Raw genomic sequence first — 15,932 nt, forward strand, 5'->3', positions numbered from 1 at the left:
GCCATAGCAGGCGACTATCATGAGGTGGCTGCAGGTTCAGGTACAGGCCGTACAGCCCTGTACGACTGCCGTACAGTGTACGGACAGGGCTGACACAAGCTGCCCTGAACAGAGCTGCTGCAGGCGGCGTTGGACAAGTGCTGGACAGAACTGGCTGCGCTGATTCAGGCGAGCACAGGTGCAGACAGCAGGCGTCGCTTGCAAGTACAACTCTTGGCACGTATCCCGAGGTAGTACAGACGGGTACGGGGTTGTTTTTCAGATCTGTACTTTCAAAGACAGCATAGAAGTGAACACAAGGAGGAGGGTACAGACAAGTACAAACACATGTGTGAAGTAGGGTTGTGGAAACAAGTGCCTGCAAGTACAGATTGGTACCGTTGCTTCCTCCAGTGCTGTTTCACGAGCTGAATTTGGTAAGCTCCGTTTCTGTTCATCTATCTCTCTTTTTACTGCTTGATGTCTGTTGCAGATATGAGTTATCTGGCCCCTTGTGAGAGGAGGGGTATGGCAGATTGACAAGGGTTGAGACAGAGTTTGGACAGTACATGTATGTATGAGCTGAGATGTTGTATCATGCACTTGAGTTATGCCAGATGTATGCTCATGGCTGCCCTGCTTAGTGGTCTTGGCTGATCAGAGGGAGGCACAGTGTGTTATTGTGGAACACAGATCTGTGTGCATAGATCCTCTGTGCTAAGAGGTATTGTGGGCCGTCAGATTGGACATACAGGTGTAATCTCTTGGCTGATTTTTGTTGTACTCAGCAGAGGCCGGTCTCAAGGTTCCGTCCCCGGGACCAATCATCAACTTTCTGAAGGGTTGAGCTCGTGGTTGCTTTGAAGAAAGCCATTGCTGAAAATTCAGCAAACATGTCTGATACAGAGGATGAGTACTTCTATCATGAAGAAGAAGAGCAAGAGACTTCTCCTGAGAGAGATGTATCTGAGGATATTTTTGTAGGAGAACAGGCTGCAGATGTTGAGCCCTATGAGGATGTAACACAGCCAGAAGATGTGCATGGTAAAGAGGATGATGATGCTCGGTTCAAAGATCGTTTGGCTAGTGTTATGGATACTTTTATGTAGCTCACACAGAGTGAGAGATTTGCTGAATTTATGAGATCTCGCACAGAGCCCGAGAAAAAGAAGAAGAAGGTTCGTTCAAAGAATCTTCCTCAGGGTCATAGTGGTGCCATCCCACACGAACCATCTTTTGGCCAGTTTCCGAATATGCAGCATGCTTATGGTGCAAACTCTCAGAGTTCCTTCTATGGACAGCCACCTATTCCTCAGCAGAATATGCATCCAGGTGATTTTGGTGGTGGTTCGGTGTTCCAATCCATGACTGGGGGTTACCCTCAGGGAGGCATGGGTATGTATGGGCCTTTTGGAGCCAATTTTCAGCCTGGCATGCAAGGGAATATGTATGGTGGTATGCAATCCGGTATGCAAGGAAATATGTTTGGAGGCATGCAACCTGGGATGCAAGGCAATATGTTTGGCGGTATGTAGCCAGGTATGCATAATGGAATGTTTGGAAACATGGCTGGAATGTATGGTATGCCTGGTGTGGGAATGGGAAATGTTGACCCAATGATGGGCATGAATGTTGGGGGCAGCAATCTTGCGAAACCACTTCCATATGATAATCTAACGCCTATGGGAAAGGCGAAGGATTACAAGGAAGGGGGAGCTGCAGTGAAGTTTGATACATTCAGTGGGGCCAAGGATAAACTTAAAGCACTTACCTTTTTACAGCAGTTTGATGTTGCTTTTTCTGGTGGGAATTACACAGTCCTCTAAGGTGAGGAAAGCTGCCACTTTTCTCAAGGGCAATGCTTTGCAGTGGTGGTCTACTCTTCTTTTGCAGGGCATAGCACCCACCACATGGGTCCAATTTAAACAGGTTTTCTCTTCCGTATGGCTCACATCTACATTTGAGGTGGATGTTATGACCGCATGGCACAAATTGGATGCTTCAAAGTGTGATAGTTTGGAGGATTATAACAAGAAGTTTTGGGAAGCTCTACTCCCAGTGACTTCTTACCGTGCCGTGCCATTATCTGAGCAGGTAGAGAAGTATTGTTGTGGGTTGCCCAAGGAGGTACGAGATTATTGTATAAAGACAAGAGTAACGAACATGTCACAGATGATTGAAAATGCTATGACAGCTAATGCGTTACTCACTGGTGGTTCATCTGGGTTTAAAGGCAGTAAGAAATTGAGCAAGAAAGCTGAAAATTTGGGCATGCTTCTCGTGATGCTAAAGGGTCTCAGAGACAAAGTATAAGAAGTTGCCAATGCCCAAGAGGACTTCTGAGGAAAGACAGGCTTTGAGAGATGCTCAAAAGTGTTTTTACTGTACTGAAGAGGGGCATATGTCATTCAATTGTCCCAAAAGAAAGTCCCAAAAGGACCCTGACAATAAAGGAGAGCCCAAGCCAAAGAAACCAAAGCCTTCTGCAGGCTTAGTTCCTGATCTTGTGGGGAAGCAGCTAGGTGGTGAAGCTACAGAGTTGTGCAGGGCATGGGGCAAAGTTAGAGATCAGAATGCTTTGATCTTCTTTGACATAGGTGCTAGAGCCAACTTCATTTCACCAGATTTGGCTGGCCGATTGGGGATTTGCGCAGAGGAGATGGGGCCGTTACATGAGGCAAATATGGCTTGTCCAGGGTATGCAGAACCCGTTACTCCTATCATTGGGAAGCTTCGGCTTCATTTGCAGGGTTATGTGGACACCGAAGAGTTCTTCATCATGCCTTTGGATGGCTGTGATGTTTTGTTGGGGATGCCATGGTGCCACAGGGTACATGCGGTGGTGGATACTTACAATAGGAAAATCACTCTGACTCATAGAGGGAAAGACCATGTATTGGATGTAAAACTCAAAGGGGAATCTGTTCCTATTGTATCCGCTTCGGCGATTTCATCAATAATGAAAAAGCATCTTTTCGCGTACTTGATTTATGTAAAGGATGCACAGGATGATGAGTCTAAGTCTAATTTGTCTATGTTAGATAAGGACAGGACTGATTTCTTATGTGGGTTTCAAGACTGTTTTTCCGAGTCATTGCCAGGAGAACTTCCTCCTGAGAGGCCAGAAGATCATGCCGTAGATCTGATTCCTGGTAGTACTCCACCGAATAGACCGCCGTACCGTGTTAGTGCAGCCCAACAGGAAGAGATTATGAGTCAGGTGCAGGAGCTTTTGAATAAGGGATTGATTTAGCCTAGCTCATCACCCTTTTGCTCACCTGTGCTCTTAGTGCAGAAGAAAGGATGGTTCTTGGCGCATGTGTATTGATTACAGGGCGCTGAACAAGAATACCATCAAGAATCGATTCCCCATACCGAGGATCGATGACATCTTGGACCGCTTACAGGGCTCCACAGTTTTCAGTCGTATTGACTTGAAAAGCGGGTATCATCAGATACGCATTAGACTCGAGGATGTGCATAAGACAGCATTCCGAACCACGTTTGGGTTGTATGAGTTCTTGGTTATGCCCTTTGGTTTGACAAATGCGCCTGCCACATTTAACAGAATGATGGACAGGATTTTCAGGCCTCATAGAGAGTTTGTGGGCACATTCTTTGATGATATGATTGTGCATTCACGAACTGAGGAAGAGCATAGAAGGCATTTGGCCATTGTGTTTGCAGAACTCAGGAACCATAGGCTGGTTGTAAATGGCAAGAAGAGTGAGTTCTTTTTGCAGGAGATACATTTCTTGGGGCATATTGTGTCTGGTCATGGAGTCCATATGGATCCAGCAAAGGTGGAAGCAATACTTAATTGGCCAGCTTTGAGGACCGAGCATGATGTACGCAGTTTTCTAGGATTGTGTTCCTATTACAGGCGTTACATACGGCACTTTGCTGAAATTGCTTCGCCTCTTCATGCTTTGACGAAGAAAGCAACTCCGTTTAGATGGGCTGATCGGGAAATTACAGCATTCAAAAAGCTCAAAGAAAAGCTTACTTCGGACCCAGTATTGGTGTTACCGGACCTCCGAAAGGCTTTTGTTGTCCAGTGTGATGCATGTGGAAGTAGCATTGGTGCAGTTCTCATGCAAGAGGGACATGTCATAGCCTATGAGAGTAGAATATTGCAAGATGCTGAGAAGCATTTACAGGTTTATGAGAAAGAGATGTTGGCTGTAATTCACGCTCTTTCTACTTGGAAACACTACTTGCTTGGGGCTGATTTCACTGTACAGACAGATCATCAGACCTTGCGTTATTTTCTCACGCAAACTAAGCTTTTAGAGAAGCATATGCGTTGGGCAAACTTTTTGTCAATGTTTCACTTCCAGATTGTGCATGTGGAAGGCAAAAAGAATGTAGTGGCAGATGCTTTGTCACGCAAGCCACAGGTCTCTGCAGTTTCACTTGCTTATCATCATGAGCTTGATGAAATGAAAGAGCAGTATGCCCATGATGAGGACTTTGAAAGGTTGTATGATCAGATGTCTGAGGGTTAGCGGCATGAGCACTATACTCTCAGAGATGGGTTTTTATTGATGCATGGCAGACTGTGTGTTACCAGGCCATTGCGACTCAAGGTTATGATTGAAAGTCATGCTCCACCGTATGCAGGTCATAGAGGTATTGATGCCACGGTCAAAGCAGTGGAGACTTTCTTTTATTGGCCAACCTTGAGAAGAGATGTTGATGCCTTTGTGAGGCAATGCATCGTATGTCAGAAGGTAAAGTTTGACCGTCAGAAGACACCTGGGTTATTACAGCCTTTACCTATTCCGGATAGACCTTGGGAGAGCATTGCCATGGATTTTGTATTTGATCTTCCACGGACACAAACGAGAAACGATGGCATCTGGACTATCATATGCAGGTTCAGTAAGCAGGCACATTTCATTCCCGTGCGGAAGACAATTAAAGTGGATCATATGGTGAAGTTGTTCATGGCGAACATCTTCAAGTATCATGGCTTGCCTACGTCTATCATTAGTGACCGTGATCCACGGATGACGAGTTTGTTTTGGAGAGGGTTGTTCGACAACATGGGTACAACTCTCAAGTTTTCATCGTCATTTCATCCACAGACAGATGGTCAGTCAGAAGAGGCTAACTCTACAGTGTTGGATCTTCTCAAGTGTTATGTGTCAGAGCACAAGTAACAATGGGAAAAGTATCTTCCTTTGGTGGAGTTTGCATATAACAACACTGTACATACCTCGACAGGCAAGGCGCCTTTTGAGATTGTGGAAGGAGGGAAGAAAGTTCCACCCATTTTGCATCCAAAGGATAAGATCTTTGAGGCTGATCAGTATGTGGAGAGCTTGGATGAAGCTTATCGGAGAGTTAAGTTGGCCCTCCAGAAAACTCAGCAGAAGCAAAAGAAAGCCGCAGACCATCACAGATGTGATTTACAGTTTGCATTGGGTGATTGGGTTCTTTTGCGCTTTGAAAAGGCTAGACTCAAGAAGATGAAGGGTAAAGAGCGCTTATTCCCTAAGTTGAGCATGCGATATTATGGGCCTTTTCAAGTTTTGGAAAAGATTGGTGAGGTAACCTATCGTTTGAAGTTACCAGATCACTGGAGGATTCACAATGCTTTTCACGTGAGTCTCCTTAGACCTTTCCGTGGGGATGTGCCTGAGGATGTATCAGATGAGGCTCAGCCGGAAGTTGAGGAACTTGATGACGTTCTGATTCCAGAGCAGATACTGGCACATAAAGAAAGGAAGGTACGAGGTAAAGTTTCCCGTCGCTATCTTGTGAAGTTCAAGAACTATTCACCGATGGATGCGAAGTGGATGGAGGAAGGTGACTTAACAGATTCACCTCAGGTTTTGCAGCTTTATCTCGATGCCTTGAGTTAGAGCCGACTCTTATTGTGGCTCATTTAGGTTCAGCAGAGCATGGGTCTGGAGCATTACCTGATGCTCAAGAGGGGGGTAGCACCTCCACTCCCTTGATATAGACAGGCTCAGATGACATCTAGAGGTCGCTTGGTGCAGTTTTTATCTCACCCGAAGGTACTGAGGCTGACAGTACATCTGTTTATGGGACTTCTATGATATATGTGTACTAGTCACATGAGATTTTTGTGGATATGTATGGTTCACAGTGGTATACAACTTGGACTATTACTATGCCATTGGTTTGCAGTGAATGTTGATACATGTGCATGGCTTAGAGAGATTGGGACGCTGATCTTGCCATATTGTATATTTCACTTTGGATATTTTGCTCTATCACCAGAATGCAATCGAGGACGCTTGCCATTTTTCAAGAGGGGGGTATGTCATGGCCCTGTGAAAATGGAACAGCACAAGTGTGGGCATGGTGGTTGCAGAGTCAGAATATTGAATGATTCACATGGGGGGTGCCTGGACAGAGTTTAAGATGTGTGGACATCCCTAGGTGTGAAGGGGGGAACTAGAACATTAAACTTTTAATGTTTATTAAAGTTGCCCCTAGGCCTTAGTGGCCCTAGGGAACTTTTAAAGTTTGGGGGCCCTAGGATTTTTATGGGGAGGAGGCCACTCCACTTTTGGAGTGAGTGCTTCTCTCTCCTCCCCCTCTCTCTAGCTTTTGGGGAAAGGAGTCGTGGAGCCTTCATGCGCATGTACTCAAGCGTGGAAAAAGCTGAGAAGGAGAAAGGCAGCTACTGAAGACTGTTTTGCTGCTGTTTTCTGTGTGCTGTGTGCTGGAGAAGGCCGTACAACACCCGTACAACTCTGTACGACTGCAGGTACTGTTGAGTACAGGCGGCGTTGAGCTGTGGAACAGCGGCAGCCATAGCAGGCGACTATCATGAGGTGGCTGCAGGTTCAGGTACAGGCCGTACAGCCCTGTACGACTGCCGTACAGTGTACGGACAGGGCTGACACAAGCTGCCCTGAACAGAGCTGCTGCAGGCGGCGTTGGACAAGTGCTAGACAGAACTGTCTGCGCTGATTCAGGCGAGCACAGGTGCAGACAGTAGGCGGCGCTTGCAAGTACAACTCTTGGCACGTATCCCGAGGTAGTACAGACGGGTACGGGGCTGTTTTTCAGATCTGTACTTTCAAAGACAGCATAGAAGTGAACACAAGGAGGAGGGTACAGACAAGTACAAACACGTGTGTGAAGCAGGGTTGTGGAAACAAGTGCCTGCAAGTATAGATTGGTACCGTTGCTTCCTCCAGTGCTGTTTCACGAGCTGAATTTGGTAAGCTCCGTTTCTGTTCATCTATCTCTCTTTCTACTGCTTGATGTCTGTTGCAGATATGAGTTATCTGGCCCCTTGTGAGAGGAGGGGTATGGCAGATTGACAAGGGTTGAGACAGAGTTTGGACAGTACATGTATGTATGAGCTGAGATGTTGTATCATGCACTTGAGTTATGCCAGATGTATGCTCATGGCTGCCCTGCTTAATGGTCTTGGCTGATCAGAGGGAGGCACAGTGTGTTATTGTGGAACACAGATCTGTGTGCATAGATCCTCTGTGCTAAGAGGTATTGTGGGCCGTCAGATTGGACATACAGGTGTAATCTCTTGGCTGATTTTTGTTGTACTCAGCCATTCATATTTTTGGAATTGAATAAAGAAATACCGCAAGGGGCGCCAAGCTTTGGGGCCAACAGGTGTCGCTTTGTTTTCAGATTTGGGCACTCTAGCTCCAATCTGTTTTGTTTTCACATCTAGATTACAAGTGGACGGGTGACTGCTAGTCTACCGCACTCTGGTTTCTATCAGAGGCCGGTCTCATCTGTGGTGCTCGAGCGAGGTCGGTGCTCAACGCTCTCCGGACTGCGGGTGAATGCCAGGGGACTGCCAGGGCCTCCCGGGAAGGTGAGGCGGGTGGGGGGGGGAGGAGGGGGGGCGAGGGGGGTGGAGAGGGAGCCGCTGTCGAAACCGGAGCGGGGACGGGAGGAGGCGAAGGTGGAAGCGAGGCGGTGGGAGGGGACGGGGGTGGGGGGGATGAAGGAGGGGGTGCTGGCATCTCCTGGTCCTCAGTCGTCGCCGCAAGGGTCTCCTCCTGGAGGGGAGCAAAGCTGTTCCTCACGGGAACCCTGTGAGGCTGAGACTATGGCTGCTGCTGCAATGGTCTCTGGGCGTGCTGCTGTGGCTGTCTCCCTCGGCGGCGCCCCTGTCTAGGCTGCCACTCCGAGGTCTCTGTGGCCCGAGCAGGTGTCCCGGAGGCAGCCTGCCGTGCCGCATCTGTGGGCGGGCCATCAGGGGCCTGCTGCTGTGGTGAGGGTCGAGGTCTCCTGCGAGGGCAGGCCTTGGCCAGATGACCGACCTGCCTCAAGCTGGCCTTGGAAATAGATATGTGGCTTACAACGGGTATGGTACTCCCAGTAGTACCCGCATCAATACAAACTTTCCATCCCTGGGGACGGAAGTCAGCAAGAAAGGTGGGGGGGGGTGAAGTGGCGAAGGAGAAGCCCGGGGGGGGGGGGGGGGGGAGGGGAGCTGCGCGCAAGAGGGGCGGGGAGGAGAAATGTTGGCGGAGGGGGGGGGTCGGGGCGCTGCAGAGGGGAGGTGGGCGTGAAGGCGAGGAGGGGCGGCGGGCAGTGCAGCGAGGGAGGGGGGCGCAGCAGTAAAAGCAGGCGGTGGGGGCAATAGGAGGGGCAGCGGGCAGAGCAGCGTGGGAGGGGGGCGCAGAAGTGAAAGCAGGCGGGGGGGGGGGGGGGGGGGGGGGGGGGGGCAAGAGAAGGCGCGAGGAACGAGGGGGGCGCGAGGGGACAAGCAGGTAGGTAGGCGGGGGACGCAAGTGTGCAGGAAGCGCAAGCAGGGATGGGCGGGAGCTTCAGCGAGCGAAATAGTCTTTTATGCTTGTTCCCCTGCTCGGTAACGGGTTTCGACTTGGAAGAGACCATTGTATCATCATAGATATGAGGTGAATGAATGGCCTCGCCCAATGTGTTGCATTTGTTATTTTTAACTTGTAAACGATATGAGTCTGGTAAACCAGCTACGAAGAACCCCAAAAGAGTAGTGGGATCCATCTTTGTAGCTTTCATCTGCAAGTCCCTAAGCTTCTGGAGGTAGACCTCATAAGTGAGGTGCTGCGAGGTCATGGTCAAAGTTGAAAACCGGGCAACAACATCATAATCATCCTCTTTCTTGAGGAATTCCTTCTTGAAGACGTGTTCGAATTGTGCCCAAGTTGTTGGCTTAGGGTTGAGTTCCTTCCACCAAAGCAAAGCTTTGCCAGACAGGAAACCTGCTGCTAACTGGATCTTTTTTCCATCATCATATGGATGAAACTGAAAATGGACCTGCCACTTATGTAGCCACGTGTCCACGATCTCCTTGGTGCGCTGCTTTTGCTTGCCTCCGAACGGTTCCGGAGTAACGTTGGGGCCCAAAGCAGAGGCCAAGGTATCCATACCCGATAGAGTAGAGAGGGTAGTGGTCAAAAGAGCGATGGAGTTTTGCAAAGCTTGCATCTGGGTTGCGATTTGTGCCGGACGTTTCCGACGAAGAAGCTTCGAGAGCTACTTTGAACTCTTGGAAATCTGATTTTGACACATAATCGTAAAAAAGATTGGCATCGGTATCTTCCATAGCCGGCAAGCCTTCGCGTTCCACAAGAGGCTCCAACTCTGATTCTTGGGTCGACATCGTGAAGAGGGCAAGTGGAGAGAAATTCGATCTTTGCACAAGAAAAGTGCAAGGGAACTTGAGAGCTTGAGAGCTTGAAAACTTGAGAGATGTGTGGCAAGAAGCCCACTTAAGGGGTTTATATAGCCTGTCCCAAAAGCTTCTTGAGCTTTTGCTTTTGTGTTTTATATATATATATATATATATGGATATATACATTCTGTTTTCTTAAAAAAATAAACACCTTTAAACCTTGGAGGGGGGTTTTTAAACTTTTTAAAAAAATTTAAACTAAAAAAAATGAAAGCCCAAAAAAAAAAACGAGTGCTTTCCTTGTTTTTTTTTTTCTCTTCCCTCTTGGATTAATGCCGCCGGCTGCCTACAAGCGTCACATGTGCAGCTGTCGCCTCACGTATTGCCGGCGCCGCCTCACCTTCGCCAGCTCGCCTACGTAGGCCTAGCCACAAGGCGGCGTAGGCCTGTTGGCCTGGCCTAGGCTCCTGCCCACCTGGCCTAGGCGCCTACGTGGGCCTGGCCTGGGCACCAGCCCGCCTGGCCGAAGCGCTGCGTAGGCTTGGCTGCCTGGCTACGCAAGCCTATGCGCCCGCCTGCTGCAGGGTCGCCTCAGAGACCTGGCCGGCTGCCAGCCTCCGATAGCCAAACGCCAACACCCATCAGCGTGCCCACCTCTCACACGCGTGCTCTCTCTCGCGTTAAACGAAAAAACATCATGCTTTTCGTTTTTGATACACACTGTGCACATGACAAAGAGGCTGCAAACACTGTGCAAAGTGGCTGTCCGGCAATGATGGCGACCTTCTACCTATTTCTCCAAGTCCCGAACAACCCATAAATTCTCCAATCAGCACCAAAAAATAGCAAACCCTCAAGCTCTCGCTGTCTCCCAGCTTCAAGCCACCTGGGGCTGTGATACCATGTCGGAATGCACAGCGGAAAATGCGACAAACTGCTGTGAGAAAGAAAACGCGGAAGTGTAGAGAGAGAGAAGCTGTATAAACTCTACTATATACACAAGATCCAGTACAATACTGATACAAATAAAGTGTGGGGGGCATGGGGCAACATATATGGCCAAGGGCTGCTGGTCGGCTAGTAGAGAACAGGCCGAGAGCCCTGAAAAAACCCATGACTGGGAAACAGTCCAATCGGCCAGCATATATGGAGTCGGCCAGCCACAAACAAAGAGCCCCTCCTGGTCGGTGAGCAACACTACAAGCGACAATAGAACAAAACACCCCCACGGGTCCTACAAATAGGAAAAATGGACAATGAGGAACAATGGAGAGAACTCCTATCCGGGCGGGCACACCCACAATAGAGGCCCTCACTCACTCCCTACTGAGTAATATGGTAAAGACATGAGATGATTGCTAATAGTTAGGAGGTGAGCTTCCTGGCATGATGTCAATCTGATGATCTTCTGGTCTCTCTGGAGGTCGCGGTCTCATGAGAAATAGATCGACAACCTTGGTTCACATCTAGAAGTTCTGTATCGGCCTCATAGTTGTTCCCTTCATGATCCCTCTGCTCTCAACATGGCTCTGTCACCCCAAGAAAGTTTCTTTCAAGAGAAATCTTGCTTTGATACCACTGTTAAGCCCAGCGGGGCGTGCAGTGACAGACTCAACCACGTGTCCAAGAGATAAAGATATAGAGAGGGGAGAGAGAGAAGGGATCTTGCACAATATACCACACTGAGCGGGGAACAGGTCCCGTCCCCTTTTAGGAATTTATTCAGGAACAATCCACAGGCACGCTGGCCTTTTTCAATACAATCAATGAATACAAAACAAACAGATAAGTCGATGTTAGGATATCCAAGTCGATGTTGATGTCTAGGCATGAGATCTTTGATGTCGAGCACACCACGAGGATGACCCACAAGTATCTGTCACCGGGCTAGTACCAAATCCAATGAATCCAAATCCAAATCCAAATCCAAGTCCATATCCAAGTCCAAGTTCATATCCAAGTCCAAGTTCTAGCAATCCACGTCAAGTCCAATCCAAGTCCAAGTCCAAGAATCACTCGCTCATCCCATGAGCAATCTCCACAACTCCTACAGCCTAGTTGATGAAGAAAACCATGGAAAAGCTCTTTTTGGCAAGAAAACTGATATAAATGTGTTTTAATGGTTTTCGGGCAATAAAAACCTCCAAAAAGCAATTTTTAGGATTTTTGGAGCAATTTTAGGGTTTTTGAAATTTTGAGTTGTACAGCTCCCACATATGTTTGTATTGTTCCATATGGCTGTATGGATCCGTACAATCGTACAAACAGATGATGATGTGGCACTAAGCCGATGAAGGCGCTTTGAATCAGCGGGCAACAATGAAAAACTCCATGGTTTGGTTCTTGATCAAGAAGATGATTTCCAAGCTTGAACGGAGATGGCAACACCTTAAAGATGAGGTTTTTCTCCAACTTGATGCTCAAGAGAGGCTCATGCTTCTTTTATACTTGAAGAGGGCCGTGCTTTTTGCCAAAAGCTTATCCATGATTTGCTTTTGCCTTTTTACTCTTTGCTTTTCAATAATAAAATATTACTCGACTTTTGTCAAAGTTATTTAGCTTTTGCTTTTCTAACTTCAGGGCCTTGCTTTTTGGCCTTGGAGTTGCTTTTTGGAAGAGCTACTTTCAGTGTTTTGGTTTGGCTCAGTCTCCTCTTGCTAGTGGTGCTGCCTCTGGCTTGCGGTTAACCTAGTTTGACATTTTGCTTTTTCTTGCTTTTTGACCAAGACTGGTGCTTTTTCTTAATCAAACCTTATGGACCCTGTCCCCATGTCTTCTTCCACCTGCTTGGTGTCCGGGCATGGATTTCATTATGTGAAATAGAGCTAGGAGGGCCAAATAGTTACAGCTCCAAGGACTGCGTCTTTCCATCTGCGCACGGAGGAGCTGCTTGATTCAGAGTTCGCCGATGACACGACAACATACCTATCGGGGGACGAGGGGAACCTTAAGAGTTTCGCCGAGGTGATTGAGATCTTCTGTCGTGCATCCAGAGTGCAGATCAACTGGCACAAGTCTTGTGGTTTTTGGCTTGGCTCATTGCCCGCCCCGACTTGGCGTCCAGATCTTGGATGCTAGGTTGGCATTGATATCTCCCCCGAGCAGCAGCTGGGTGATCCATATGAGCAGATGCACTAGTGCATGGAGCTTTTTTTGTGGTGTCTGGCAGGGAGTCCTCAGTCTGCTAGGGGAGTTCTCAGCAAACGGAAGTTCTGTGAGAACTAGTGTACAGGAAGATACTTATCAAGGGTGAATGTTTCATTAGGAATAGCTGGACCAGTGGCAAGTGCTTGTACCTATGGGCACAAGGTGCACAGCAGCTGATAGGCCCAGACAGCAGAACAGTCAGCAATGTGGGCAGCTGTATGGGCTGCCACAGGCATCGGACAGGGCGACAAGGAGTTGGACTAGCAAGACGTGCAGGCAGATGGACCAAGTAAGTGTTGGTAGGCAGCTTTGGGATAAAGACCCACATATGAAGTTGGGACCTATTTTATAAGGTTATTTTGTGGGCTTTTGCTAATCGGCTAGCCCATGACCTGAACTATACCAGCCGACAAGCGCATGACAAGGCAATTCAGCCTATAAATATGCGTCCCCAGACCCCCTCATAATTATCAACGCATTCTGCAGCTCACCTCTCTAACAAGCAGTCTACAAGCAATTTGAAGAGCAAGGAAACATATCTGCAGCCAGGGGTTGCACAGGACTAGCTGGGTTACCACAACTTGAGTTGATCACCTCTTGTTCATCAGAACATTCAGGTGTAGATATATTATTTGCATCAATAGAAGTTTAGTGTAGGATACTTGCGAATGAATCTGTGTATGCGAAGTCTTCTCGCAATGCACCTATCTATGTTCACACATTCATTGCACTAGAATCTTACATACAGTTTTGGAACGGATAATGAGAAGGCATCAAGATTGATATTATTTTGCTTTGCATGTAAAAGACATCCACAGACGTCCATAATGAAAGTCCCATTTTATGCAATATTCACACTGTTTTCATCTTTCTCAACAGGCAGATATTGTCTTCTTATCTCCACCATGGGGCGGCCCAGATTACAAAAGAGCAAAGAAGTATGATATTGAGACCATGTTAGAGCCCAAAGATGGGTATTCTCTTTCTTTCCGCGTGACATGTGGATAATCTTAGGCACTCAAAAAGTAAATTCTGTCATTGTTCAGTGTCATTTTTTGAGGATTCTTGTTGTGGGGCAGGTTTTCTCTGTTTAGAGTGGCTCTTTCAGTCGCCCCTAGTGTAGTTCTCTTCTTGCCTCGCACTGTTGACATGGAGCAACTTGAACAGCTGGCATGGCTTTCAAACCCTCCACTTACATACGAGGCAGGTTTTTTTTTCCCGAAGTGGTAAACCTCAGTTTGTATCGACTGACTGCAATGTCAAAGGTGTGACCGGCATGCTATGTGGTACTTGTTTTCACTAGATATCCTTGGAGCTTACTTTGTGAGTTGTGGATCCATGTCATGCAGGTGGAGAAGAACTACGTGACTCGTCATCTCAAGGCAGTAACTGTATATTACGGAGATATAACCTGTTAAGAGGCAGCCTAAGGCAAATTTGAGTTTTGAGGTCGTGCATAGATCAAGGTATCTGTGTGTGCACATGGAATCGCCCTATGATGGGGAAATTTGTATCCCCAATATTCTGTATCATATTACTTTTGAAGTGAATTTGGCACGTGTTTGGTATTGCTATTTGGGATCAATACGATGTTTGTTCAAATTACAGGAAAGGCATGAAGTGCAGCAGCCATGTAGTTACTTGAACTTCTTTGTCTAGTTCTTCAATTGTTCTTTAAAAGATCTCACGTGAATGTCTTAGAGGTGTAAGATAGAATTACAGTCCATGGCAAATAATGTGTTTAGTTCAAAGTGAGAGATTAGAAAAGCAAGCCCACTAATATGGTTTTAGGATTCATCCACCTCCATGTTATGGACATATATCACAACGATAGTAATTAGGAGAAGAACTGGAGTGTGCATAAGTAAGTGGAGCTTGAGAATTTTACGTGTCTAGGGTAGCATGCTATTACCAAAGCAGCAAGGGATTTTCAAGGGGCTTTGGGTAAAGTGGTGGCAATGGGCATAGTCCATCCATGTGCACCTTAAAGTCATAATATGCACACCTCAATCCATGTTCACATTGTCACTGCAAACATTGATATAACACACAATTCGAGAAATGCCCAAAATTGTGATTTTGACATGCATTGAATGCTCTTATGCTTTTTAATTTTCCACAAAGAGTTATCTACATCACAAATGCCAAGTTTTGTAAAGAAGATAACCTTGCTTCTTGTTGTTTGTTTTGGAATAGGTTATATTTAGAATGGCCAAGTTCCATTTAAAGCTCACATGATCAAGTTTACTTGGCCCCGTGAGAATTATATGAGCTCATTAGGTTGAAAGATTGCAACTTTACCACTTGGCGTATACTAGTCTCCCAACCTATCCTCCGGACGGGAGAGGTTTGGATACTATAGAGTAGGCCTAAAATTTGAAGACCATTTTGGCAGTCATGGACAACTTTGAAGAAAACATCAAAATTGTCATACTTGTATATCAAGGCACCATGCTTTGCATATATATCCACGAAGGGAGATCCTCAAGCACTTTGTTTTCTTTGAACAGAGCTTGGCATATATACACATGTAGAGATCTCTTTTACATATAGTAACAAGTAGCATGATACATCTCTGATGGGAAGTAGCCACCTAATGAAACATAAAATTAAAAAGAGACTCCTAAGGATTCCCTCTAAACAATGGAGTAAATAGAATGTATCAGTGATCTCGTAGAAAGGACTACGAATAATTTGTGGATCTCTCTCTCTCTCTCTCACACACACACACACGCACACACACGCACACGCATGATAGCAAAAATACATAGCTCTCTCTCCCTCCCTCTCTCTTTGGTCTCTCTCTCTCTCTCTCTCTCTCTCTCTTCTCCACATACATAGATAGGCCAACACAGTCTCTCTCTGCATTTTCTATGTAAAGAGAGAGTAAGAGAGAGAGAAAAGCGCAGGAGAAGTTTTAGTGTTTTTCTTTTTAAACATAGTGCGATGCTTACGTATCTGGCGAAAACCACATTTAGGTTAGCTAAAGTTCGTACTCATCCTGTGTAAAGGATCAAGCTTAATAAGAAAGACCTCTCTTGCCATGTATCAATATTTGTAGAACGCGATGGTCCTCTTGTTGGCTTGTGCATATGCAAAGTCCCCAAAAACACACACACACACACACACTCTCTCTCTCTCTCTCTCTCTCTCTCTCTCTCTCTCTCGTAGAAGAACCTCCCATTGT

At 46.8% G+C, this 15,932-nt stretch overlaps 1 protein-coding gene across 2 annotated transcripts in view; it reads left to right on the plus strand.

Annotated features, from left to right (window-relative positions):
• LOC147640530 (uncharacterized) overlaps positions 1 to 14,425 on the plus strand; it is a 31,256-nt gene extending 16,831 nt beyond the window's left edge. The window contains exons 5-7 of one of the 2 annotated variants that reach the window (XM_086812607.1): positions 13,625 to 13,683; positions 13,825 to 13,948; positions 14,095 to 14,425. In XM_086812607.1, the coding sequence (XP_086668733.1) occupies positions 13,625 to 13,683; positions 13,825 to 13,948; positions 14,095 to 14,163 (252 nt within the window). In that variant the 3' untranslated portion in view covers positions 14,164 to 14,425. Of the gene's footprint in view, positions 1 to 13,624; positions 13,720 to 13,824; positions 13,949 to 14,094 lie in introns of both variants that reach the window. The other variant, XM_086812602.1, reaches the window with a different exon arrangement.
• The last annotated feature ends 1,507 nt before the right edge of the window (positions 14,426 to 15,932 follow it).

The sequence above is a fragment of the Cibotium barometz genome, chromosome 2 (genome assembly GCF_041138505.1).
Source record: "Cibotium barometz isolate CiBa-2024 chromosome 2, ASM4113850v1, whole genome shotgun sequence".
Taxonomy (NCBI): domain Eukaryota; kingdom Viridiplantae; phylum Streptophyta; class Polypodiopsida; order Cyatheales; family Cibotiaceae; genus Cibotium; species Cibotium barometz.